Source organism: Trachurus japonicus, chromosome 9, assembly GCF_045865225.1.
Source record: "Trachurus japonicus isolate A0001 chromosome 9, Traja_1.0".
NCBI classification, from domain to species: Eukaryota; Metazoa; Chordata; class Actinopteri; order Carangiformes; family Carangidae; genus Trachurus; species Trachurus japonicus.
In genome coordinates this window covers 19,524,311-19,551,906 of record NC_140915.1, presented here as the reverse complement: position 1 = coordinate 19,551,906, position 27,596 = coordinate 19,524,311, and the positions used below count along the sequence as shown (strand labels likewise).

Here is a 27,596-nt window from a genome sequence, read left to right as displayed (position 1 = left end):
GCTGTTTAGTTGAGAAAGCTGGCAGGGTGCACATAATGAAGATTTCACATAAAGAGATTAATCATCCCGAGACGGGAAAAGATGCGGTAATTCAGACCGTACTGCCTTGTTTGTAACGGTGTGTTAACTTCAATAAGAATAAGAACAAACACCAACAGAGCGTGTCCTTCTTCTGAGATTCTATGATAATATCTCATACGCATATTATGCTGCACCATGCGCACACACACCAACAATGCAGATGCATATACCACCTACACAGCCCTTACTGACCCATTAACTCTCTCCAGTGCCCGTAGCCTATTTAGCTCTATTGGTATGGAGGTGAAAAGGTGAGACGATGTTACTCTGCATGAACTCAGCTGCTGACACACACACAGAAACACACACAGACACAGATTGCCCTCTTACCCTTTGGCCTCAGCCTCATCATCATCGATCCAAGTTAAGATCTGTGTGGCCAAGATGGATGACACATCCAGCTCCTGAATGTCATGGGTAGAGGCCATGACTAAACAATTACGATTTGCCTGGGAGACAGACCGAGACAGAAAAAAAGGGAGAGGTGGGTGACAAAGAGGATAGGTGTAGGGGGGAAATTGGAAAATTTGGGTGATTTAATCTATGTGCAAAATTGGAAAAGTTAGACGAACCACAAGAGCAAGAGATGTTTGTTTTTTAACTCTATTTTGCCTAAGGTCCCAAAACTATCCAGCTCTTTCTCTTAAATGATGACCTGAAGTGCACCCTCCTTTGATCATTGTTGAGAAGAGGCTAGTAACGCTGCTTCCCCTTTAAATAAATAGCTGCATTCAAGCCAGAGTATCACAGTATTAAACTTCTTTCAATATCAAACAAAGAAAAGACAGGCTTAAAAACATCAAAGGGGGTACAAAGTAGTTTAGCTGTGGTGCCACTTGTCAGAGGAATTTCATATTTGCTCTGAATTTGAATTGTGTGCTTTGAATTTGAAGGTGTTTTTGTGAAAATGACGCTGCGACTTGAATTGGTTTTGTTTTTTTTATTTATGCAAATTTCAGTTTTCCTTGGTTAGTGGCAAAACAGTTTTACAACACTAGAAAGTCCAGTTATTATGCACACCCAGGCTAAAACTAATAATAGTGGTATCGCCTTTGGGACCCAACATATTATAACTGTATAAAGTTATAAAGGCACTGAGCAACATCAACATTATTTAGTATTTCTAGCAATCTGTCAGTCCAATACTCGTCTCCTTTTAGCTTTGTATTTGGTCTCCTCCAAGTCCTGTGGCGAATATCTGTCGCTTTAGCTGCTAGAACCAAGAAAATAAACCGAAAGAATGCTAAAACCAGACTACGAGCTTGCAGGGAGACTGCTGAGATGGGTAATTAGTCGTGGTGAGTTTGTCACTGTCACCAAAGATGACCCCCGCTGTTAATATAAACTCTGAAGGCGAGATTCACAGCTAGTTTGTGTGCCAGTGAATGTTTGATGAATCCAATCCCACAGACGGTTGCATGAATCTTAAAGTAGTTTCGACTTTAACAATTTTTTTTTGTGGCACAGTTTTTTGTTTGCAGTTTTATAACAGATACAATTGATTTGAACATTTCCGTCTGTTTGTATATATGTATATATGTCTGTATACTTATGTTTTCCCAGTCACTTAGAAAAAACAAAAATAGTTTCAATACCAAGATAATACCAATTGAATCACATACAGGTTGATACCCTTATGAAGTCACGTGTGCTTTTCTCAAGGTAAAGTGTGCAGTTCAGTTACATCAGTGTGAAAGAGTTGTACCTTGTTGATGGCAAAGGCTGTGATGATGTCAGATTCCTTGTGGATGATGCGTGCCTTTCCTCCAGGGCAGCCCATATCTGACTCAGACTGCACAGAGGAGCAAATACATGCACACACAGACACACACACACAGATAAATAAATCACCATAGATGGGGATTCAATAATTACAGCCGAAACATTGGTAAACATACCCTGCATACAAATACAAACAGCAATAACTTCCAGTACATTTCCCTTCATGCTACAGAGCCAATGACCTGACAAGATCCATGTGAGGAGTTCATACATAATCTGTCAAATGATATGCTGCAGAAAGCTAAAAATAAAAATATATAAAAAAGGAAGTGTCAGTCTGGGCTTGCTTTCTGTTTCCCACACCGACTATGCACTCTGTTAATGTGTTTGTCTTGCCTTGAGTTATGAGAGGACATGTGAGGTGCATTAGGCCATGCTGTTAACCACAATAGCCAGCCTACAGTAACTGGTGTGGTGCTGTTAAACAGGATGAGCACAAGAACCCTTGAGCAATGAGCACAAGCACACACTGCACTATATGGGTCATATGGAATGTATGCAGTATGCTGTATTGTAGCTCTGCATATTATATGTTACATTTTGATGCCAAAATTACTCAACATAAGACAGGCACCCTTACAACATAAGATTGAATTAAAGTCTACGGCATTTATTCAAGGGGAAAAGACCATGTCTCTTTCTGTCAGATGGAATAAATGAAAACTTCACTTGCAGAAATCTAAATATGGTGGTTTGCCATTTTTGCAGCGCACATAATCCCTGTGGGACGCAGATTCACTGCGACAGTGTTGGGCCCATTAATCAGAAGCTATTCAGCTTCATAGCTCGTCCTCTGAGAGACTGGGCTAATTAACACCGAGCCAAATGGAGTAGCTATAACATGGCAGCTTGCACAGTGAGAGACAGAAGATTAGAAAACCTCTCTGAAGCATCAGTGTACAGTATAATTCAAGATTTATGGTCCACATTCACATGAATATTTAGACTGTTAAATGTAAGATTAATATCAAACACTGAGGAAGAGGGGGGGAGGGGGTGGGTCATGGCTTTGGCAATATGTGTACATTAATTCTGTCAAGATGACAGTTTTCATGTTTCTTTGATTATATATGACGACAGGTCCCATTGAGGACTGTGCTGTAGAAAGCAAGTACAGTCACATGATGTGCGTGTTCCCGTATCTAATCAACGGTACTCTTTGTACCACCCACACTACTCTTTCACGACATATGTGCGCAGTATGACACTGTTCACTCACATGCTTTGTCACATCAGAAGTACTGTTATTTGAATCATGACAACTTCACACATTTTTATGAATATGCCTAAAAAAAAAAGATAAAACAATGCCATTTTGTGCCGGTTAGTTCTTGGAAACATATTAACTGCCTGAATAATCTAGCCATATCTGGTTTTGTCAACTGTGATCAAAGTCATCCAAATATTATAATGCTAATAAAACAATTTAATGGCATGGTTTTACTTGTTAGATGTTTAATTGCCAAATGCCAATATTGTTAATTCCCATCATCTATCCTTGCAATGCTGAATAGTTTTTTTTTGACATATCTAAGATCAGTGCCACTGCAATACTTTGTTCTACATAACATAGATACATATAATATGTGGCCTTCCTACAAGATGCCACAATTAAAATTTACGATAAAACTAATACTAAAAATCTGTCGGTATCTGATCACAGAATAAGTCAAAACGTTTTTGCCAGAAAGAATTGCAGAAGGTACTGAGGTTTGATATCCAGCCCACTCACATACTATAAGCAATAATTTTTCCAGAGTAGCAGTACCTGGTTGTTTCCTGTCTCGTCCGTCCCTGAACATTTCATATTGTCAGTCTGGTCCTCAACCGACTTTAATGATTGGGGGGGAAGCAGCACGTGGCAGACACACCCAAACACACACACACACAAAAATACACAACATACAACAACCAGTGATGAACCATGCAAACACACACACAGAAATTGAATTACTGTGATGTTAATCAAACAGGGTGTAATTATTTGAACAGAATTAAAAAGCATCGTCATGCAACTGGAGGCAGTACTAATACATGTGGTTGGCATGCGGAACAAAAAAAAAGCACAAGGGGCCAACGAGGATGTAAAAAGCAATAATGGTGCAGTTTCTCTGAGGGGGGGAGGTACAGACATGTGTTGTGGATTTTAACAAACTAGTTAATGTGTTATTTGGTGACAATTAATACCATGTACTAGCTGTGCAACATGGAGGGAGGTCATGCAGTTGGTAGGAATGTGTAACCGTGGTGTACCTCATTCAGATCGCGTTTCTTGGTGAAGATGTTTCTAATGAAAGTCTCCTGTATTTCTTCCTGCTTGACCAGAAACTGCCACAAACGTTTCACTGGCAGCGCTGAATGGTGGCTGGTCCTGAAAAAAATAGCACATCTCCTGCATATTAACAATAATGCTCATTGAATCAGCTGTATCAGGTCACTGAAGCACAACTAAATGCGTTAAAAAACATTATTCCTGACGTGGTGCTGATCTGAAAACTTTACATATCTGTTGCTTAAGGCAAGACACATCAAATGCAAAAGCACAACGTTGCTCTTCCAAGAACTGTAAATCCCTACAGTATATATAATGTACAGGCCATGAGGAAATCTACAGAGGTCAGTCTGTGCAGGGATACAACTGTGGATCGATGGTTTGCCTGGATGTCTTGTGCAGTTACATCCGTTACTGGAGGCAAACTGTAACCAACAGTTCAGCATCATGTTATGTAACATTAATTCATGATGTTTAAAAATCTCTGGAAGCATTCTTGTAAAGGATAACTCACACAAAGGCTAACACGTTTCAAATTCAATAAAAAACTATTTTCATACAGTACATGTTGTTTAACTTGTGGTTCTGATCTTCAGCTCATGGTGTTACCTAAACGGGGTGTTGGACGGTTCAAACAGAGCCTTGTGCCTGAGCAGGGCGGGGCCAGGTGTGGCCGCTTCATCCTGGGGGTGTGTGGAGATATATTTGGAGGGCGGGCCCCCAAAGATCTCCAGTCTTTTCTGCAGCAACTGCTCCCAGCGCTGCAGCGTCTTCAGCACAGCGTGACACAGAGGAGAGCCCACAGGCAGATCTGCATTAAACAGAGGCGCGCACACACAAACACACACACACACACGGAGGCAATAAGATTAGCTTAGACAGGCAGTGAGAGATAGGGAGGCTCTTATCTACATCCTGGATGCTACTACATCAGGGTGTGTGGTGTATTTAGGTGCTTACCTAATAGATCATATCCTGCCATTGGGTAAAAGGACTTGAGGTTGACCAACACCAGCTGAACCATTGCCAGACGCATTAAGCACCAACTGAGAGAGGAATAATCCATTACAAATCAGATTACAGTTTTGAATGTGAACACTCCAGATGGGTTTAAAGCCTTCAAAAAAAAAAAAAAAGAAGGAACAATAAAGGGTTGTGTAGAGAATCGACAGCACTCTTAATAAGTGTTGCACTTTCTTCAATATAAAGAAAGTATAAAGAAACGGTCGTGTTTATCTGTACTGCTGCTGTGCACTTCATATTAAAGAAAGTGCAACACTTACTAAGAGTGCTGTCGATTCTCTACACATGTTGATCTTTTGGACTGGCACCTGAGTATCACCGGAGAGTGAGCGCGCCTAATCTGCCTACAATAAAGGCTTGTCCAGACTGAGAATGTGGAGCAAAATCTAAAGGCAAGTGTAACTGAGTAGAAAGGCCATGGACAGTCACAAATAGCTGTGGAAACATTCAGCTACTTCAAGCTGTTTGAAATGTGGCAAAGATGAGTCACTGTAAGATCCACTTAAGTGCTGTCATTACCTGTATGAATTGTGGTTGGAATGCTCTCGTTGTGGAGAGTTGGGGTCGAACAAATCTTCATATTCGTCGTCTTCTTCGTCTTCATCTTGACTGCCCTGGCTCTCTTCAGAGTCGTACTCTACTCTGTTTTCTGACGGTGGCAGCTGAGGCTAAAAGACACAAAAACACAAACATGGCATCGACACGGACAAACGCACAGTGAGTGTTTTAGTTGAACAGAACAGAAACATGCATTTTTTCTTTCATTTGCTGTCAGTCATCTGTAGTACATGTTGAGTGTTATGGCAGATTAATGCATTAAGATTACAACAAATTACCACTGTATTTCTATCACATTAAGTTTGCACCTGGTGAACAATAAATAAGAAACATTATCCCAATGGTAGGACGAATCAGACAGAAAATAAAAGGAAAGGGGTTGATCTAAAAAAAGGACTCTGCTTTTTGTTTTTACCTTGGCTATGAAGTAATCCCAGATGCTGAGCTCTGGGGGGACAAATCGTTCTTTAAAGATGGAGGCAGCTTCTTGTTCCACTACAGGCACATGCTTGGGACTGGATGGCCCCTCCCGCTCTATCCCCGACTCCTCTTTGGATCCACTGCGTGATGACAGAAGCCTGAATCGTCTGGACTTCCTGTCTGTGCCACTCGGGGAGGCTGGGGTGTCAAGAGAAAGTGTTTGTTAAAATACAATGATTTCAGCTGCCATCACCACCACACACACTTTTGCACTTGTGCATTCAAGCTTGATGTTGTTGTTTTTTCTTTGTTTTGCTAATGGCAATTATGTCACCTTTAAATATTGAACTATTTACCCAAAAACAAACACAACAGAAGCTCAACAAACAAAACTAGTTCAAATTGCCAACATTTCGTTAAAAAAACAGGAGTTGCAGTTGCATTACATCATGTTTCCTCTGCTGAGCATGAGATAGCAGCACAGAGATAGTGAGGGAAACAGCCCCTACACTAATAGGTTGATGGATTTCTATATGACCTATGGATGGGAATCCAATTAATTTAGCAAGGCTGAATTGATTTAGCTACTGGGCCAACACCCAAATAAAACCCCACAGACAAGACAGCCAGACTGATAGAAAGAAAAAGCAAACAGTCGCTCACCTGGTGGAGGTGTTCTCATGGGGCTGTTGGGTTTCTCTATGACAGGGATCCGGGCGCCCCCACCGAACACCGTCACCCAGAGCTTGCTGTTGAGAGGGTGCGCCACGATGCGAAACAGCTCGTTGCTGGAGTGAGTGGCCATGCCGTGAACAAACAGACTGAGGAAGACAGCAGTCAGGATCTCACAGAGCAGCACAGCCAAGCCTGGCTGGCTCTCCTCACCTGCTGAGCTCAACAGCCGAATCAGAGAGGCGATGCCTGGGGAGAGTAAAGGAGCGCAGGATGAAAACGAAGAGCGAAAAAAGTGGCATCTGTAGAAGCACTTCAAGTGTGTAAACTACAAGAATTGCATTTCTTTTAGACAACATCACGTCATATAGCAAGAAACAGAGAAGAAGAACATTTTGTTTTTTGTAAACCATTTTTTCGTGGAATACGTTCAAATATTTGATGGGAGGAGAATGACAATATTCTATATTTCTCTTCCTGGCAAGACTTTTGATGAAAACATCAACATCCACAGCAAACTGATCCTACTAGCAAGTAATTCATGTGTAGCCAGACTCTCAAAAGCAAATTACTTGCTGCCATTTTCTCCTAAAACTATTTCAAAAACAATTGCACTAGGTGCTTCCTTATTATGATCAACATGGGCGACGTATTTTCCCCATCAAACACAATATTCACTCACATTTAAGCCCTATTAGCTAGAAAATAAAACAAGTAAACGGCTCTTTCAGGAATTTACTGAGTCTCTATTAGAAAATAAACTATACCTACAGCATGGACTGTTTTTAACCATCTTAATCTTCAAAAGGAATGAATCAACTTGGAGATGAGTGCTAATGACAGGAAGGAGAAGCTGCACTAAGTTGTTGTTTATTTGTTGGCAAACAGAAAAGTGTGTTTCTTTAAATTAAAGCCAAAAAATGTATCTGTTTTGCTTGATTTACCTGGCCACTGTGCAGGAGAAGTGTTGGGCTGCACAGACTCATCCATGCTGACAGTTCTCGCTGGCTGCTTCTGAGACAGCAAAACACTCTGATACACAATCCCTGTGAAATGGTTCACATGGCTGTGGGAGATGAAACAGACAAACAGAAATGGACTCCATGGATTCAGTGCAGAGACACGGAGCAAAACATTTATATTAAACATGAAACGCTGTGCTCAAAAAGTGAAATAAAAAAAAAAATTGGGTTAGGTGGTTTAAATTTATAATGCCTAAAAGTTTTATTTTAAATGTTTCGAGCTTGGAAAACAATAGTTTCTAAGAAAGAAGCGTCATCATGAGGAGAAACCCTCCGTGATGAAGGAAGCAGGTACAGTTCACAGTAGTGCATTTAGGCTTCATATGAATGTACCTGTTGGTTGCTTACTTCATAGTGAACTAACTCAAACTGACGGTAACGTGACAACAGAGACACGGAAAAGCAGAGCATGTATCAAAATGTTGTCAGCTTGGCAGCAAAACACTCAACCCCTGCAACCTACATCTTGAACTACATTTTAAAAAATTCACGCTCTCTTACGCTCGCTCTCTTGCTCACACACTCCAGAGGGAAAAAATAGAAACAGAAATTCATCAAACCTAAGCAGCGACACACCCTAGGAGAGTTTATTTCATAGTTACCATAACAAAGATGGTATTAAATTAGAAATAGCCTCGCAAATTTAGTTAGACTGTTCAACTCCCAGCAGTTTGTGCTAAGCAGAGGGTGAGGAAGATGCAAAACCAAGTGATTAAATCAAACTGGCTAGAGTTGTGTGAAGTTTGAAACACTAAAATCAGAGATCTGACTAATGAAATCAAAGTCTAATGAATGTTTTCTCTCTTAGATAACAAACATCTCCCTTCTTCACACATATTCTAATTGATATTTGCATTTATATCTCTGGTGTCATAGAACTGTTGCTTAAAAAAAAAAAAGGTCCATGTCTTTTCAAGCTCAAGTTTAGATAACTCTGTACAACAACATCAAACAATTTGGCAGAACGGAGACGGGAACAAACAGGAGCACAGCTGTATGCCAAATAGGTTATTTAAAAAAAGAATAAAAGAATCCAATGCACAGTCATTCAGCCATCCAAAGTTTAAATCCTTCTGGGGTTGTTGATAAAGTGAGTTATGGTACCTACGCCTCTTAAATTAACAATGTTCCTTCCATCTGTCAAACCCAAAGATCAAATTAAGTATTTACAATGAGAATGATAAACAGCAGCCACGCAGCTTCCATGAATTATTCTCAACATGATCAAAACAGACAAGTGACTGTCATATTTTTGGTTAGCAAACTTCCAACATGTTTTTTTCTTTTTCTATGCCTTGAATCACATCACTTGAGAGCTTTATATAAAACCAGCCCAAAGCCTATAACGCATGTACTAAAATGACTTTTCATAAACAAAACCTAAGACATCCTCAAAAGCATTTTCCATTTCGTTCTCACATAATGTTTGACTTGAACTGTATGTGTGCATTACCCTCTCATTTTAAAGTATGCTTGGTTACCAGCAGTCACATCCCCTTCCCACTTATTTCGTATTATTCTGCTCCAATAAGCCTAAAAAAAAACTCTAACACACAAACAAATGTAAGCAGAGGACACAAATTAACATTACTTTTGTCGGTATTTTGTCTTTAAATGCTACAAAAATCGGATCGCTCGTGACACATAAATAATCCAGTGGTGGCTAGTGCTGTTAATGGAGTCGTGTCAGGGTGAATGTGGTGGAAAATGAAAAAGTTGTATCAAAGTCAAGCATCGCTTGAAGACATATTAAGAATTCAAGAATCTTGCTCGGAGAGATGCTGCCCTGTAGATACCCACTATGAACTCAAACCTTTTTGAGTCACGTTGCATAAAAGCTTTTTCAGAGACATGAGCGGGGACGTGCAAAGATTTATTTCCCTACATCCCCAAATCATTGTCAAGAAATGGATGGTTTGAAAATAGCTCAAGATTTATGATGGGTAAGTGATGTGATGCATGGCTTCAGTATGAAACTGCAAATTATGGAGCAGTCCCTGTAATGACAGACTACAGAGTTAACAGCCTAGAATTAATGGTAATAAGAGCAAAAATACTGAGACACCTACCTGTAGGTATGTCCATCACACAGACACTGATATATACAGGCAGACAAGGAGGCAGCTAAGGTGTGCAACACGTAGATCTGAAGTAAGAGCAATGATGAGAGAAAAAGAAAAACATGAATTATAAAATTGGGTTGTGATTTTTTTCTTCAACTTGTAAGCAAAAGGGTTATTTAGACTCTGTAGGTCTATTCAGTTCTGCAGAACTACATAACATCTTTCAGCTCATTGTTTCAAGGCTCAGAACCTCAAGGTTTTCATTCACTCTCACTGCTCAAGAGCCAGGCGTTGATGAAGAGCAAAACAAGGGCTTACAGGAGAGAATATTGGTCTTACATTAATCAGGCTCACACAAACGTGTCGTCTAGTGACTGCTAATGCATCTGCTGGATGTGTAAATATGCTTCTGTTTGCTTAAGAGTAAGCTGTACTGTATATGAACTCAAAAGTGTGATAATACATCAGTGCTGCATCTACTACTCCTTTCCATTGCCCACAGTTGACCAAAGATTTATTGGAGGGTTAACACACAAACTATGAATATAAAATCTTGTCCACATTATTTTTCAACACCCATACTGTACATAATAACAACTTAAAACACAATAATTTTCATACCTGTAAGAATAACTACCTTCAATGGTGTAGAAAATAAATACTGTATATCTTATGTCATGGGCACATCTTCTATTATGATCGATTGGTTTCAATAAAATTCTAACACTCTTGCTAAAAAAAACACAGAAAACCGCTCTTAGTGATTTGGACACAATAAATGTGACCAAAGACTGTCTCACCTCATTGTTGACAACATCAGGGTGTGGAGGAGAGTCGAGTGCATTGATGGTCTGCAAGATGTCATGAGTCAGGTTGGTCAGGTAGACGATGGGATTGGCCACCACAGTCTTTACGTTGGCTGTGCAAGCCATCAGGAGAGGGATAGAGGTTGGCTGGGAACTTGCTGTCACCACTGACTGGATGGAGTTGTCCTGTGGGCAGAGGACAGGGAGGAACATGTTAAATCAAAAAAAGATGCCCCCATGAACTGATATTGTTGATCACAGTAAACTAGAAATACTGCCTCACGGTCATATGACTCAGCTAACCAGTTGCAGGAAATATGGCCACCAACTCCCCTTCCTGAGTTACAGCATTCAACAATGGCCAGGAGAGTTTTAGCATTACGATATCACTGTGACGGCGACCACTGACCATTTAAAATGTCAACACTTCATCATTTCGTACTGTTGGACATTTGTGTTCATTTCTGTCAGAATCGATGTTTGATTTTGCAGAAAAGGAAAAGGTTTCTGAGGTCACTTTGCAGTTGCACACCAAAATCTTATCAGTTTATTTTTTTGAGTCCAGGTGGACATTTGTGCTGAGTTTGAAGAAATTCCCTCAAGGCGTTTACCGAGATATGTCGTTCATAAGAATGGGACAGCTGAACGGAGAGATGAACAACCAGAAAACATTATTCTTTCAGCCGTGGCTGTCTCTGGCACAGAGGTATAATAAAAACATTGTTCAGTGTTCTCCAAAAAAACCACACATAACTTGCATCACACCACAGTAAACTAGGAATAGATGCGTAGAACTTTTTCATCTCTTTTTCAGGAGGGTTTTAGGAGGGAGACAGCTCACAAAGAAAGCTAGGAGCTGAACGGTGCTGCTTTGAACTTTTATTCCTGAGCCATAATAAAGACAGGATGAGTCAACTGCTGGAGTGTCATACATGATTGTGTGCTTATGAGCAGACTGTTTTCCAGTGTACGCGTGAGTGACATTTAAAGAGCAAAAAAAAAAGAAAACACAAGGAGAAGAGCCTTTCGTGTGTGTTTACAAGATCTCTGAGCATGACTCTGCGTGTAAGAATACCACAGACTTCTGTTCATTAGGCCTGATGGATCACATTCAGATGTCACTGGGTTCCTCAACAGAAGCTACACACACCGAAGTCAAGATAGTCAAGATAAAGGGGAAAAAAACACACGCACAAACATTTCCTAGACAACAATAGAGAAATTTGACAACTATGGGACGAGAGTTGGGACAAGAGAAACTACTTTTTTCAAATCAAAGTACAAGAGTTGAAAGGATTCCCAGTGCCCATCGACTGTGCTAACATTCAAGAGTGTTGCTCCCATGTTGGCTCATTGAATTGTTTACCTCAACCAATAGTCAGCCTGAGGCAGGGTCTCCCTTAGGAGGCTTGGAGATTCAGCACAACCTGTCAACCCATTGCGGGAGGTGTGCAGACAATCGCCAATGCACAGTAAGTAGATCTGAGAGAGTGTGTGTGTGTCTTGGGAATCTGGTTGCATTAAGACAAGCTTTCAGATGGCTTCAAGTTCGTCTTTCATTTGTACTTGGCCCCTCATCTGCTCAGTATCCCTCCCCTCAAACAGAATACGTGATGACTTGTGCCGTTATTAATTTACTTGTATCCTCTCACTTATGCCTGTGGTTTATTTGATCATCTCCCTGTTTTTGTTTTAGTGTAATCACCAGTCATAAAATCCCATAATTTAATCTGTCTGTAAAGCACTTTGTGTAAATAAGCACAGTTAAAAACAATAAACATTAGCCAGAGATATATAGAGTAGTAATAATTAATATCAACAATGTCCCATTTAGTTTGTGCTGTCAGCTATTTCCAGAGCCTGACTGCAAGACAGAAATGATCAAGTAAATCTTATGTGACACTGTGATACAGTAAACAAATATTTGTCTTTTTTTTTTTTTAGATTAGATAGATTAGTATACAACCACCAAAAGCCTGCAGCATTAGCAAATCATCCAACTAAACAGTAAAATTTCTTTGTCTATTAATTGCTAAATAATTAATTGAAAATCTGTCACTACCATCAGCAACCTAAAGAGTCAGGCAGAATAATTATTTAGTGGAAACACTGTAGAGCTGGACTAACATGGCTTTTGGTGTGCATGTCCTAATTACCTGGTGAGACTCTTGAAGCAGCAGGATGAGCTCCATGCGTACAGAAGCCAGTCCTCCACCATGGGAACCATGCAAGCTGCAGTAGCTCAGGAACATCCTCAGTAAGGGCTGGTTACTCTGCAGCCAATGCCTCCTGCTCCTCTGGCTGTCGGCACGAGGGCTCCCAGGCTGCAAAACCAGATGGACAAATCGTTCAACATTCCTGTAAATATGGCAATGGTTGGAAAACTTGTTGGCTAGTCTTCAAATAAAAGCCCGACATATGAGTGATGAAAACAATAAAGTGGTGGGTCTTTGAAATGTTATTTTAATTTATAAATACACATTAAATGTACTGTGCCATGGTGTATAATAAGGTTTACAGCAGCATGGTAGAAGGGTAATAGAGGTCTCACCACCAGAGATCCAAGGACAACTTGACTCATTGTTACTATGTTCTTCTTTTATTACAGTGAGTGTTACATCAATTTTTGCTCATGAAACAGTCAACATATCTAAAGGCAACCAGCTACATAGACCAACCTGTTCCTCCTCCACCAGCCCAGAAACAGGGGCATCACCCTGGGCAGACAACTCTGGCAGGCAGGGCTGGTAGCTGCAGCAACGCTGGAGAGCCACCACCTTGGGAAAAACAGAATTTCATCTTAAAAAAATCAATTTATCAGGGAGGATTTTATCATTCATGCGTGGGAGTGGAAGCAAAAACATTTCACGAAAATGTCAAACTGTTTTCATAGAAGGCAAACAACTTCATAGGAGAAAACCACTTGGGTTATTTCCATTATGAGGTTTATACAAACTGACACATAGAGATAAAAACAGTGAACATGAAGACAGGAGAGATGTGTGAGTGTGGGAATTATGCAAGTTGTAAATGTTTTATTGAGTGAACCTAAGGGTACAGTCAAAATAATGCTTCCCCACTTAGATGGATATTATAACAATATTAAACTAAAAAACATATTATGGGTTTGAGCTTTTAAGTTTGTGAGTGTGGAATTACCTCTCTCTCTAGCCACTGGTAGAGCTGGAAACGTAGTTTTCCCCCGTCAAGTTCATACCCAGTCGACAGTGTCCGGAGCTCATTGGTCAGAATCTTCAAGCAGGCGGTAAACTTCAGCTGGGCCGACAAGATGTCATCAGAGGGTGCGATGAAGTCATTTGCGTCTTCGCTGTCCTCTCCCGTCACGGTTTCCATTAGCGGTGACGCGGCATCCTGCGTGTCCTGGAACACACTGCTGCTGTCTGCAGTTCTACCGCTCTTATCATTTTTAGTTTCTTCTTCATCCTCGTAATCCTCCTCCTCCTCCTCATCTTTGTCACTGTCCCACTTCAACTCCAGGGGCTCGTCTGGTAGTGTCACCGACGGCTGGCTCCAGTCAAAACTTAACACTGAATCTGATTTACTGTTGGATAAACTGTTCCCGTCTGACTCATAGCCATTCAGAGCTGGTTGAGACCAGTCTGGGTCTGTTGCTTGTCCGTTCTTACTCCCAACACTGAGTTCACCGGTGATGCCCGTGTCCTCCTGGTTCAGAAGTTTGGAATGCTTGTGGACTTTGGGCATCTTGGAGAGGACTTCAAGCGCCAGCATGGGGCAGCCGGCATGTAGGTGTGCATATGCAGCTGTGAAAAACAGTCTTCTCTCCTCCAGGCTGATGGAGTCAGCCCTGCGACCCTCGGCGGTCAGGCCGACCTTAGCTTTGTCCGAAGAGCCAAAATGGCGGCGAAGGAGCAGTGGGTGGGTACGGAGGTAGGTGTAGAAGTTGAAAACCTCAGGGTTGCACGGAGACACAGAGGAGGGACCTGTCATAAATATAAATGAAAAATAAAAATAAAGAAAAGAATAAAGATAATAAAGAAATAGTAATTATGAGAAAAAAACTGCCACTTTTTCAGCTCTGACCACTGTGAGCAGATGGGACACAGAAATGGAGCTACAGCTGGCCAATCTGCAAAGAGCTGCAGCATGTTAGCAGTAGCACTGGTACACAGCCAAACAATCTGTGGTCACTTATAGGTGAGAAGAAGGTGGAGTATGCGTTTGAAAACTGACCAAATGGACAGAGAGGCAATGCTTTAAGTTAAATCGTTTTTATATGGCATGAACATGTCAAAAGAGCAGACTTAAGGCCTGACTAAAGGCCCAGTCAGGACAACACATTATCTAAGTTAGAAAAAACATTTTCACCTCCATGTTAATATGGGCCTGGTTTGGCTCTTAAGTCAAATGAGGTTCATATCAAGTTCAGCTCGTCATATATTCTTAAAGCAAGCCGTGTATATTTTCTTCAATTAACTGGTCTTCTGTATCCCGTAGGGTGCAATTACTTGTGCAATTTCACATACTTAAAGGACCAAAAATACTTGCAAAACTGAGACGTTTTATGAAAGTACAGGATTCGACCTTAGTGCCCTAAGTCTGCAGCACAGCTAGTCTACAATATTTGTATAAAATAATATATAGAATCGACCGGTTAACAAGAAAGTGTAAAAAATACTTTTCTGGATTATAAAAATCTCACATTTGCTCTCAGTAGAATCAAAACTGTTGTTAGTAGGCTGCTCAAGTAGAGTGTCCAAGGCTTTGCTGTAGTCCTCCAGGACCCAGTGAGCCATGCTGCGCAGAAAAGGGTCTTTGTGGGCTGGAATCTGAAATGCACAGAGCAATTACAATGACTCATTCTAGTTCCTGCAGTGTATTAATTATGACATCCTGGAGTCTAACAGCGCTGGATAGTTTGATAGAACGGTTCATTTTCCACAGCAGGGAACAGTAGCTTGTGGCTGTGACAAACACATCCTCTATGCACCTGTTTGTCTTGTCCCAGAACATGTCTCTGGAGGATTTTTTTGTAGGTGGATGACGTCTCAAACTCAGACTCATACAATCTGGAGATCACCAGAGCCAGTTGTAGGTCCTGCATTTTCTCTAGACACACCTGGAGAAGGAGGAAAATGGAAAAAAATGAGACACTGTGCTCACGAAAAGAGTTAGTGGATATAGCTGAAGTTGTTCTGGTAGCTTGCCACTGGTAAGGTGTGAGGTGCATTTCAATGAGACTACCTCCCAGCCAGAGAGACTAAAAAAACAAAGTCAATGATAGCCCATCGTCTAGGTGACATTCATTTCCATAAAATGCTCAGAGAATCTCCTGTTACTCACGCAGATAAAATTATGTGACTCATTGCTTTAGGGACTTTCTAAACAGAAATAACCTTGATGAATAAAAGGTTAAGTAAACAAAATGACCAGTAGCAGCCCAGTGTTAATATGTGAGCAAAAAGATGGTGAGATTCATGTTTTTGTGGGTTAAAAACGACAGTTGCTCAAAAAATCATTCATAAACACATTAACAAACTGAAAGAATACATATCAGAGCGCATACACAAAGGCCAAAGGTACTCACGTCTGTCTGGCTTTTACAACATAAAAAAGGAAAAAGGAGGTAATTCTATGGCAATATGTCTGATTTTTGTGTCTCTGCACTGGTGACAACTGTGGCCAGATGCATTTTGTTTTTTGGGGCGTTTGGTTAATCCCCATTCCATAATATCATAGATATCTCATTATCACTTTGAGAGAATTTCTCAAAATTTCTTACAAACGCTCACTTGGACTCCAGTAAGAACTGATCAGACATAAGAAGGTCTCTTCCATTTTGAAAACGGTTTGACTCCCTGACGAAGGCTTGTATGCCAAAACACTTAGGAGTTTTTAAAGGGTTAACATGACCTAGCCATAGGAATAAAGGCTTTTTAACTTTCAAAAGAGAGTGCCTTAGAGATTCCTTTTTTAATTGTCCCATCTCTAGGAAACAATTTCTGAGTCCCATACAGTAAGCGCTCCTTCAGAACTGATCAGACTTTGGTCTTCAAAGGGTCAGGTCACAGTGGCTTCATGTTCATGTGAAAGCGTTAAATAAGGAAGGCCTGCATGCAACCTAGCATTCAGAAGCACTGAAAATGGACATTCATAATGTATGTTTGGCTGGTGCTGATGCAGAGATGTGCTTTTGTAATTATGGTTTTCCTCATTTTTACTCTGTCAATCACTGCCCCTGACTATGAATTTTACAGATTAAAAAAGCAGCCGTACTTGGCTCAATTTATCCTGAATGCAAGGTCTTCAACTTGTGCATAGCGGGCTAACAAGTGGCACTTGCTGATGAAGGAACAAGGGTTTTTTTTTTTCAAAAAGTGTCAGGTCTATTTTCCACTTGCCTCAACAGCATCCTTAAGGGAACCTGCCAGAAGGAAGAAGGCTGCAGAATGCTGGAACCGCTGTTTTCCCAACAGAGAAAAGGCATTTTTCAGTGCTGCTTTCCTCCACCGGTCCTCGCTGAAGTTGTTGCGGAAAAACTCTGTCATTTTTGCATTCTTCTGAGACCTGGAGAGAATGATGTGATTCAAAACAACAAAACTGCTGTCACTGGTCTGCAGTGATCTGACACAATCTTTAAAGGAAGAGGCAAATATTTGTGTGACTGTATGTACATGTGTGCGCATTTGTATTTCATATGTAAATTCATGTCAGTGATGCCTACCTGTACAGTCCCCAGACCACTGCCTTCTTTTTCAGCGCGAGGTAAAATATAGCTGCATCCAGAGGATCATTGTTCCTCTGAAAAGAAGCCTTGGCAACCTGTCAGAATAGTGGAAAAAATGCATTCAGCTCAGGATGAATGCAGGAGCTGTGGGCGTCCACAGTCCACAGCATACAGTCTTATCCACAGAACAAGTTGTAGCTTTATGGGTCATATCAGAGAGTAGTCTACTGTACTTTATAGCAACCTCAGCAAAATTCCACTTCCTGACAGCACTTCATGAATGAAGCAATCAATATGAAATGTATAGTGCTAACACACTAATGGTCAGCCTTCAAAGCAGTAATGTGTAGAAATAAAAGAAAGATGTTTGGCATTTTCACTTGAAAAATGACTAAAACCACTTATCAAAATAGTATAGATTAATTTCCAGTGCATCGACTTTCATACACATGGAAAAGCACCAGATCTAAAACTACATCAAAAATGCATTTGGTGATTAAAATAAGGCTACAATAGCTGACATGAATGTACTCAACTCCACCGAGGCACTGGTTTATTTGTTTATTTATTGTTGGATCCCCATTAGTTGTCACCATAGGTGACGACTACTCTTCCTGGGGTCCCCAAAAAGCAAGACAAATAACAGTTCCTATACAGTGTTCCCAAAATTGAAATCACAAAAAAAGTGTTCCCATTTCATATAAGTACATGTCCTCTTTTACTCTGACCGGCTACTGACTGAACAAACTGCATCATTCTTGCAAAACTGGAACAGGGTCACCATTCAATATCTAAGCACAAGTAACTTGCATTAACTGCCTCACCTTCTCAATGCACCTGCGCAGCTTGTTGGTGCTGCGCAGCCACCAGCCCACGCCCATGGAGCGTAGCTCAGGCCAGGTGGGTTCTCCCTTCTGCAGGGCGGGCAGCATGTTCAGAAGCTCCTCCTCAGCTTCAGAGTGGAAGGCCCACGCATAATGACATGTTGACAAACCTGTTGAGATGAAAATTGTATGAAAAACGAGGAATGTTCAGAATTTCATGAAAAGAATATCAACAATGCAAATATGCATTTAACAAAAACCTGATGAGCACACTGTGCTGTGCTCCTGTATTTACTGGCTGGAGTTGTACAGTCTGTTCCATATTAGGCAGCGACCATATTGCCTATTACAGCTACAGTGTTGCACTGCCATCCAGTGAGGAGTCACAGATTATGTGCCTTGCTCATGGGTTAATTTACTGCAATAGTTGAGGATTTAAAAATGGTTATGGTTTATACTATGGCTTGTTTGCTTCTCTCCCTGAAACTTTTACCCTCAAAAATTTACAATTGAGAAGGAGTGCAGGTAGACAGTTTTTAAAGCATCAAGTTGGTGCCTTAGAAGAAGCTACCAACTTCTTCTTTGGCCTTTTTTCCATGATTAAACAATGCCAAAAAAATGTAGTAAATACATATCTGTGGATTCTAGTTAGATCCTAAAAATAATGTTTCTATTGGTGTGAATATGGTCCTGTACAGTGTAATGAAGTCTTCCTTTGCTCACTTGAATCAGCTATGGGATGACCCCAATGACAACTGTTTGAAAACCCCCAAGTCACTGTACCTTGTCGTAGTAGCTGTGCTCTGTGTGCTGGAGGCAGGGAGGTAGAGAGGAAGGTATGCAGCCTGACAGCCAGCAAGAACTTCAGACCGCACTCATCCAGTGTCTCTCCACCTGACAGCATTTCAAAAATGTTACAATATTATGTTGTGGAATGGGGAACTTATTCAATGCATTTCTATCCATCTATAGGGTCTTCATTTTATTTATTTATTTTTAATTCCCTTTGTACCTTTGCTCTTGCCCTGACAGTCCTTGAGGTCTGTGCTTGTGGTAGCAATGGTGTCAGCCAACGCCATGAGAGACATCTGCTCCATACGAGTTAATCCCGGCAAACTGGAGTGAAGGAGGTGGCTGGACAGGACCTGGGCATGTTCAGGACCGAACTGTGTGGGACTGTACTGGGATAAGTCAATAACCTACAGAGAAGGGGAACACACAGGATTTGTGAGAGATCACATAATAGAGATTGGCTGGAAATAACATTAAGAGACAGTATATCACGGCTGGATTCATACTTACAGAAAAACAAGCATAATATGTTGACATTAAGTCTGACTAATGCCTCAACCTTTTGACAACACCTGGAGACTTAAAGGACACCAGGGTAGATTTCTGATGCATATAGTAAGGGACATGCTGGTCTGTCAATATCTAGAAAATGTACTGTGACATGCACAATTATGCATGTCGAAGGAACACACTGAAATACCAAGAGTCCAAAATGATGCAGTCCACTCACACATATTAAGTCTCCTTAGCATACAGGAACTGACCTTGTTGCTTGTTTGCTCCTGATCGTTGTCCAGAGGGTCCAGCTCTGCTATGCTCGGTGTATGGAAGAGCTCGTCATAAGCATCTGTGTGACTGGAACCATGCCCACTGTCTCCACTCACGCTGCCCACTTTATCTGTAAGGAGGCGCAAGGCAGAGCTAAATTACTAAAGACATGTAATTCAGTAGAGACTTAAGGAAAAATACCCTCCTGCTGTTGAGACAGCAGAACAAATTAAAATACCAAAGAGCAAGATATGTCTTTTTTTTTCTTTTTACAGTATACATGTTTCTGCTTTCATTCTCCTCACGTTGGATCCCCAGAGACACAATGAGGAAAAAAAGTCGGGAGGAAAAAGAAGAAGACCAAAGAGAAGGATATTATCCTCACTTTCTCAAACCTTGAGGCAGAGTGGCTAAAAATGGTAGTTACTTTCTCACTGTAGATACTGTTTCTCTAAATATGTTTGTGTACCTGCTTAAAAGCATGCCTGAAGACACTGTTCAGTGTTTGTCGTATTCAACATAGTTAAAATAGCTACAATCTTTTTTAATACAACCTTGTGGAAAATTAATCTACAATCTATCAAGACATTGTCATTATTATACTGCTGCTATTTTCCACTGCAGGTGCTTGTTAATTGGTTGAATTAATTAATGGATCATTATGCTGCTGCCAATGTTTGTGTTCTCTTTGTTAGGGTCTGTTCGGGTTGATAAAATTTAAATTGAGTTAATTATCCTTACATGTATTCAAGGTTGGGTCTAGCTGTGCTTCGGTCCCTGTATTTTGTTTTGTTTTAATTAATTAATGCACATCTGTTTCAGGTAACCATGGTGCAGAGTGCATTTCTTCTGAGTGTGAAATGTTTTTATGTCTTAAATACACTTACTTTAATTGACTTGAGTTGAATAGATACAGTGCACTTTTATGAATCAAACTGAACATCCTTTCTTGTCATTTTCTAGGTTCATGTTTTGTGAATATGGTTATATTTTCAGCGTTTTCTTTTTTTCCTACTAGAGCCTATTTTACCACGTATTTAGCTTTTTCCCTTAGACCAATTTATCTGTGGCCACATTGTCATCATTCACCACCATATATTTCTTGTAGGCCTTGTAGCTCTGTACACAGCTCAACAGAGCAGTTTGTCATAGTCAGACTGGGCATCAGGTGCCCTGGGAGACTTCTACCACATTGGTGGCTCAGTGGATCCTCAAAAAAGCGTTTTTTTTCTGTCCCTTTGCTGGCTGTGTCTGTCATTTGGGGTGTAAGAATGCTGACTGTGTGTCAGAGTTTTTTATTTAATTGTTTGACACAATGTGAAGCAGAGATATGGAGATAGATACAGTACTGTATATTACACTTCAGTTGTACTTGGAAATTAAAATATTCACTGTGGAGCACCTTATAGATTGTACTGATTAATAACTGATTAAAGGAAGGCCCACGCTCTCCCTGGTCAGCTACCACCATAAACAGAATCCAGTTCTGTGGTAAATGCTAATAGCTAAAACTGCACTGTGTACCTACCAGGTTTTGGTGACGTATCCTCATCAGCTGCCAGGAGGGCATACAGGGGCAGGGGAGGGATGGAGCTTATCTCCGTGTAGTCAGGGGTGGAGTTCTCTGCTTTGCTGAACATCTTTGGATCCCTGGCTGTGCTGCCTCCGGCACTGATGGTTCGAGAGCGCAAACGTTTCTCTGGGTTATTGGAACTGTCCTTCAGTGCCACGATTTCTCCGGCAATGCATTTCACCAAGTGGGAGAGGATGGCCTTGGCACGGTGAACCTTAGGATAGACAAATTATATTACACATTGTAAACATCCACATCATCCACAACAATTTAAGGAATTGGTTTGATTTACTACAGATTTGAACCTTTAAATAGTAAATCTTACTACCTGACTGTCAGATCAAATCAAGAAAAAAGATAGTTAAAGATTTCTTTAACTTACCTTCCCTAGATCCATGAGCTCCAGTAACTGTACAGGGTGGTATTGGGGCAGAGTGGGAAAGAGTTGGTGAGCTGCCTCAAAAAGCCCAGAATCTTCCATCTCTACAGGGAGGTCATAAGCTGTTCTCTTCCCACTGAGTTTCTGAGCCAGGCTCATCATCGACCTTGTCAGGGCCTTTTTCGGAGGGGCTAGTGAAGACATTGGAGCCCCAGGACCGAGTCCCTCCTCCTGGCTCTGTCTGACAGCTGAGATTATGGAGGAGACACTGCTGCTGATATCTGTGTCTTGTGCAATGGCGGCATTAGGTCTGGGCGGTGTTGGAGGCTGCCACTGGGAGTACACATGCATCTCACAGTCCATCCCTACCACTAAGATGCCGTCTCGTACCCAGGAGAGGGAGACTGGGATGGGCAATGAGCCTTCAACAGAAGAGACCAGATCAACCGATCGAAGCAAGACCAGGCGAGACAAGCTCTGGTCTCGACTGGCGTCAGATGAGAGACCCAGTTCTGGAGGCTTCCCCGATAGACGGCCGTACATATAAATCTTTGTCCCTATACCGACAGTCAGAACGTGTGACCCATCCTCTTGAGACACCCAGTCCAAATGAACAAGACTCTTACTAGTGGAGCCAAGACAGTTCTCGTTTGGTAACGAGAAGTCCATGTTACTTGGAATACTAGCGTTTCCATTTGTGCCGCTGTTAATACCACAGTGAGCTGTGGGATCTGCGCTGTCCAGGATGATGGTTTGCTCCAGAATCCACTGTGAACCACCGGTGGACTCAGACTGGAAGATGCCTATGTTGACCATTGGTTCTCTAGTGTTTACGAGGTTGGGGCTTGAAGTGAGATTTGGGCTACGCTGTAGAGTCAGGGTTGGGGTCAGGTGGGTGTAGGGGGAGGATGCCAGTGTAGGAGGAGAAGTCAACAACAGTCCGTGAAGGTTCAGATGAGTTGTTGAGTTCAGAGGTGCGTTTGGTGTCTGCCTGTAGGCGACGGCGATCCGTCCCGTGTGACAGCAGCTGACCTCTATGGGCCGGCCTGGTACGCTGACTGCGCTGCTGTTGGGAAACCTTTCTTCCACCAAGAGGGGCCACTCCTCCCACTGGTACAGCAAGGTGTCCATGCTAAAGGGCTCCGTTGCCACAACGTTACACCTCCAGAAGCGTACCTTTCCATCAGAACAGGAAGTAGCAAGAAGGTAAGGCACACGGCCAGCTGGCAGAGAACATGACGCACTCAGGTGACCTAGGAGGACAGATGACAACACTCTATTAGGCTATTATTATTATCATCATATTAGTATTATTATTATAGAAAAAGCTTTCTTTCATATCTTCTTTGGAGAATTTCTTTGAATTCATTTGATTTTGGAGCTTTGTTTGTAATGTTTTGTGTGCTTTGTAAAACAGCACAGAAATATTCACCTTTGTCCGTTTCCATTTTTCATTCTAGCACAAACATAAGCTGATTTTTTCATTTGCCGACTAAAGCACAAGAACTTTAAAAACATTTTGGTCTAAACCCGTGTCTGTAAACTTCCAAATAGCTTCTGAATTTCTCTTTGTGTGCCCTTCAATTAGACTGGCAAGCTTGCACTGAAAAATTCAGTTTGAATTCCCTTAAAAAAACAAACAATTAAGGTACAAGGAGAAATGCAATTATCATGACTACTATAATTAATTAATGTGCTGCTACTCAGTACTGGCCTTTTCATGCATGCAGTAACTCAGGCATTTTACCTCTAAGCTGTGCTGTCTCTCATATCTGTCTACCATAGAGTTTGCATGTAATTTATATGTGACTGTGTCCTCAATGTCCCTCACCTGCTGAGGGGGTAACACTGATGGCCTCTACCCCTTCTGGCAGAGCCATCTCTTGGCTGTACAATCTGTGTGTTGTGAGGCTGAGGCGACAGGCACTCTGTAGATTGGAAGTGCAGGGTTTACTCTTCTGAGTTACCGGAGAACTGAACGTGTCATAGCTGAACTGAGAGCTGTTCATCGGAGGCGCCGTGGGGGCATCCTTCTCCATCATGGTTTGCTCTGTGGGGAGAGGAATGGAAAGCAGGAAATATTACTTAGAAATCCTGACAGAATATCCGAGAACCCTTGCACATCACCTCATACTTCGTGACAAACACATAACTAGAGATATTATCTGACTTTGTCTAAAAATGTACTTCTCAGTAATGTACAATCCTACTAGTAAATACATTTTACAGACGTTTCTCCAAACCCTGCTCAGCTTCTTGATCATTACACAGTTACACATTTCTGAACCATACGACACAGTTATTGCTCTTAACCTGACATCATGATTTTGTCAGGAGGCTTGCAGTGACTTGTAACTTAGAAAACTGTCCAAGCTGCCTTTAATCTACTTCTAGGGAGATATAGAAAGGTGTTTTCTTGAAGCAACAATAAATCAAAACATGTCTTGCATCTCATGAACTGCAGGTGTTGTTTGTTGTACCCACCCATGGTGACTGGTCGAGCAGCAAGATGGAGATGCCACATGTGGAGGAGTGAGCGACCTGTCGGGGTTAATTCAACCACTACCAGGAAAAAACGTGCCGAGAAATTTGGCTCACCAGAGGCTGCAGAGAATATTTATGAAACGTGTTAAAAGGTGGTGCAAAGAACCTGCAAGATATATACATTTTAAGGCACTAAGTTAGTAAACCGAATCATATAAGTACCAGGTTGGGAAGAATCAGGAGTGTCCTGTGTGCTCTCTGTTCTCTCACTGCCAAGGATCAGCTCCTCCTCAAAAACATGCAGGAGTTGGGTCTCCTTCCCCTGCTGTAGAGAACAACTCTTTATCAAACTATATCAAACGCTACAGCAAACACCAAACAACATGCCTCATCTACTGTGCAAATATGCAGACACTCTGGCAGATACGAGTTGTGTGGATGTTACACAAACTTGCGCATGTGCCTCATGCACAAGCTGCCTGAGGGGATGAGAGTAGGTCTGCTCTGCATCCATTTGTATTTTTTTAATGTTGACCTTTCTGCTGTGCAGAATGTTTCACATATCAATGCTCCAGATTCCAACTAAGGCTTTTAAATATATATTCAGTTAAAAGTTTTATTTCAGTAGAAAAGTTTATATTTAATCTTTCCTATCCAAGAAGTTTATAGTCTTGGATAAAGTGTCTTTAACAAGAGAGCAAGAGCAGGGGAATACAATTTGAATAGAGCCCATTTCCCTTGGGCTTCACTGATACTTACAAAGTCGGTAATGGTATCCAGCTCTATGATACACCCAGGTTTTGCTGTGGATTGCTGGCTAATGATGTTGAACACCTCCCCAACATATTTCTGAAGAGAAAAAGAGATAAAAAATTTAGATTAGCATTAGCCCGCGGCTACTATGGCAGTGTCTTCTTGCTGTATAATTCTATACTGGGTTAGAGGGATCACGTCAATGCTATTCGTCTTATTGCTATTCGTCTTATTTCTGATGTTATACATTTATGCTGTCATGCAATTTTTCTGTCACGTCATCAACAGCAAATTGACAACACCTTGTTACCTCACCACACCTGGGGAAAGTAATTAAAAACAGACTCCTGTCTGAGGACTTACTGATATCTCAGGGTTGGAGAGCTCACTCAGGAGCTTCTTAGCTTCGATAACAGCCTGATACAGACGGAGTGAGTGGCCGTCACTTGCCACGAAGCAGGCGCTGGGGGAGTTGCAATATACACCTTTAGAGAGAAAGAAAGCAACAAAAGAAAAAAAAAAAGTCTGCAATTAGGTTTGTTTTTCTAGACAGGACAGGACAAATTGAACAGAATACTAAGTAAAGCACCTTTAACAAACAAGCATAGTATATCAAAGACTCATATCAAAGACAGTTGTACATTTCTGTGGACTATGTGTAACAATTATATTAGTGTGTTGCTGTTTACAAATGCATAGCATGCATGGCATGAGTTTTATGGAGTTTAAATGAGTTGTTTTCACAATTGTTTATTTATATACAAGGGAGTATGCATGAGGGTAAAATAGACTCAAAAACAGCTCTAAAAAAGATTTTTATGGGGACTTCAAGTCCCAAAGCAAAGTTTGTTATTCAGGAAAAGATAATTGAATTTCCTCCATATAACTGGACCAAAATAACTGTTTGGTAAACAAACGAAATTATGAAAATGAAGCTGTGCTTCCTAAACTGTTGAAATAAAATTTCTAGGAGAATGAAGTACTCGACTAAAAATATATTCTCACCTAAACAGCTGCTGGGAATGAGAGTGGGCAGCCAGGCTACATTAGCAAATGCTGATGCGTGGAGAGAATTGATCCTCGCCAGCTCAGAGACCCCGCCTGACAGAGATAGAGGGCCAACAGGGTCCACTCTCCATAAAATCAGCTCGCTGTAGATTGCATTGGGATCTTGGGAGACGGCGCCAAGGGACACCCGGCTGGGCCGTGACCCTCGGGGCAGAGATGTTGAATGAGAGAAACCTGTGGACGGCTCTGGAGGAGCCAGAATGCTGTCTACGTCTGGTGTCCTCAAGGCGTTGTGGTGCGAGGTGGTGAGGAGGAGAGGGAGTAATGAGTGACAGGCCAGGTCATTGAGGTGGAAGCGGTGGCCACAGTACCGTGACTTGTGAGAGACACTGAGCACAGTGGAAAAAGCTGAGTCCTCTGCAAAACTGACTGCCCACTGGTTCAGAGAACCATCAGCATGTTTAGAGATCATTAGCACGTTTGGGGTGAAAATGCTTAGCCGCAGACTACTGCTGGGTGCAGGTTTTCCTTGTCCTGCGTAGCTTATTAGAGCAGATTTAGTTTGAGGCAAAGTGCTCCCAAGTGGCCGTTGTCTGCCATGCTGGATAGCCAGATCCACATTCTTGTTGCAGGCATACATGACAACACTGTGGCTCAGGGAGATTGCGTCTCCTGTAGGGAATGCTACAGGGATACGGGACACAAATGACACCTGAAAGAGAAAGAAAGACATCACAGCAATGAAATCTGAAGCAACTAAAGCTTTCAGCTCTGAGTTGGTGCTAAGAAGGACTCAAGCAATTATTTCTATTTTAGCTTGAAATAAGTATATATCAAGAAACAGCAGGCTCCCATGTGGATGTGGTAATGACGCAAATGGCATTGAAGATCATGAACCCATTCTACAAAAGGGAGCTCAAAACAAAGGTCAGTAATTCTTCTAGTCTGCATTTGGGAGCTGACTGACAAGTGACTGTCTGAAGTTGCAGAGACAGTGACTGAGACTCGGGGGGATAGAGCGTTCTTCACTTGCCCCATTGCATATGTATAAAAAAGAACAATGTTCAACAATACTTATGCTAATAATAATAGCAGGATCCAGTGTGCATTATCTAATTAAAGCAGGCAGGCTTAATCAACCTGAATGTCAATGAAACTTGGGATTCTCTTAGCTGCCTTGCCCGAATGACTAACTGCTGTGTCACACGGTTCTCATTATTTCACTGCTAATAAAAATGCAGCAGGGGACTTTTCAATTTGATATGAAGTCACACATAATTAGAATATAATTGTCTTGAATGGCTAGATGAGAAGCCATTAAAACGAGAGCGAGAGCATCTCGACTGTCAAAATGATTCACGACGTTACTGATGTGATTAATTAAGAAGCACAACTCAAAAATCTGAATACAAACAAGTCATGTGAAGGAGTGACCAAAGCAAAGTCTACTTAGTTTATAGTAACAATTAAATCATAAAGTAAAAATATCATAATTTGCTGTACTCTAGATTCCCACCATAACTATTCTGTATCTGTGTATTAATTTATCAATCTTTGAATGGAGACTTCACAAATTGGAAATAGATTAATATTTGTTGACAAGGTTAAAA

The 27,596-nt window shown here is 41.3% G+C and overlaps 1 protein-coding gene across 1 annotated transcript in view; it reads right to left on the bottom strand.

The window, feature by feature from the left end:
• The window catches only part of dmxl1 (Dmx like 1), a 48,947-nt gene that overhangs the window by 6,985 nt on the left and 14,366 nt on the right, over positions 1 to 27,596 (bottom strand). Inside the window, exons 13-43 of the mRNA XM_085786406.1 lie at positions 25,984 to 26,698; positions 25,342 to 25,463; positions 24,985 to 25,074; positions 24,448 to 24,550; positions 24,226 to 24,345; positions 23,573 to 23,791; positions 21,745 to 22,994; positions 21,318 to 21,576; positions 19,786 to 19,919; positions 19,242 to 19,428; positions 19,013 to 19,123; positions 18,230 to 18,399; positions 17,403 to 17,500; positions 17,080 to 17,245; positions 15,669 to 15,797; positions 15,381 to 15,507; positions 13,859 to 14,661; positions 13,378 to 13,476; positions 12,856 to 13,023; positions 10,694 to 10,885; positions 9,900 to 9,976; positions 7,753 to 7,874; positions 6,800 to 7,057; positions 6,132 to 6,334; positions 5,678 to 5,826; positions 5,096 to 5,181; positions 4,745 to 4,946; positions 4,117 to 4,234; positions 3,632 to 3,694; positions 1,787 to 1,873; positions 412 to 530 (exon numbers count right to left, since the gene is read on the bottom strand). Coding sequence (XP_085642532.1) covers positions 412 to 530; positions 1,787 to 1,873; positions 3,632 to 3,694; positions 4,117 to 4,234; positions 4,745 to 4,946; positions 5,096 to 5,181; positions 5,678 to 5,826; positions 6,132 to 6,334; positions 6,800 to 7,057; positions 7,753 to 7,874; positions 9,900 to 9,976; positions 10,694 to 10,885; positions 12,856 to 13,023; positions 13,378 to 13,476; positions 13,859 to 14,661; positions 15,381 to 15,507; positions 15,669 to 15,797; positions 17,080 to 17,245; positions 17,403 to 17,500; positions 18,230 to 18,399; positions 19,013 to 19,123; positions 19,242 to 19,428; positions 19,786 to 19,919; positions 21,318 to 21,576; positions 21,745 to 22,994; positions 23,573 to 23,791; positions 24,226 to 24,345; positions 24,448 to 24,550; positions 24,985 to 25,074; positions 25,342 to 25,463; positions 25,984 to 26,698 — 6,746 coding nt within the window. The remainder of the gene's footprint in view (positions 1 to 411; positions 531 to 1,786; positions 1,874 to 3,631; positions 3,695 to 4,116; positions 4,235 to 4,744; positions 4,947 to 5,095; positions 5,182 to 5,677; positions 5,827 to 6,131; positions 6,335 to 6,799; positions 7,058 to 7,752; positions 7,875 to 9,899; positions 9,977 to 10,693; positions 10,886 to 12,855; positions 13,024 to 13,377; positions 13,477 to 13,858; positions 14,662 to 15,380; positions 15,508 to 15,668; positions 15,798 to 17,079; positions 17,246 to 17,402; positions 17,501 to 18,229; positions 18,400 to 19,012; positions 19,124 to 19,241; positions 19,429 to 19,785; positions 19,920 to 21,317; positions 21,577 to 21,744; positions 22,995 to 23,572; positions 23,792 to 24,225; positions 24,346 to 24,447; positions 24,551 to 24,984; positions 25,075 to 25,341; positions 25,464 to 25,983; positions 26,699 to 27,596) is intronic.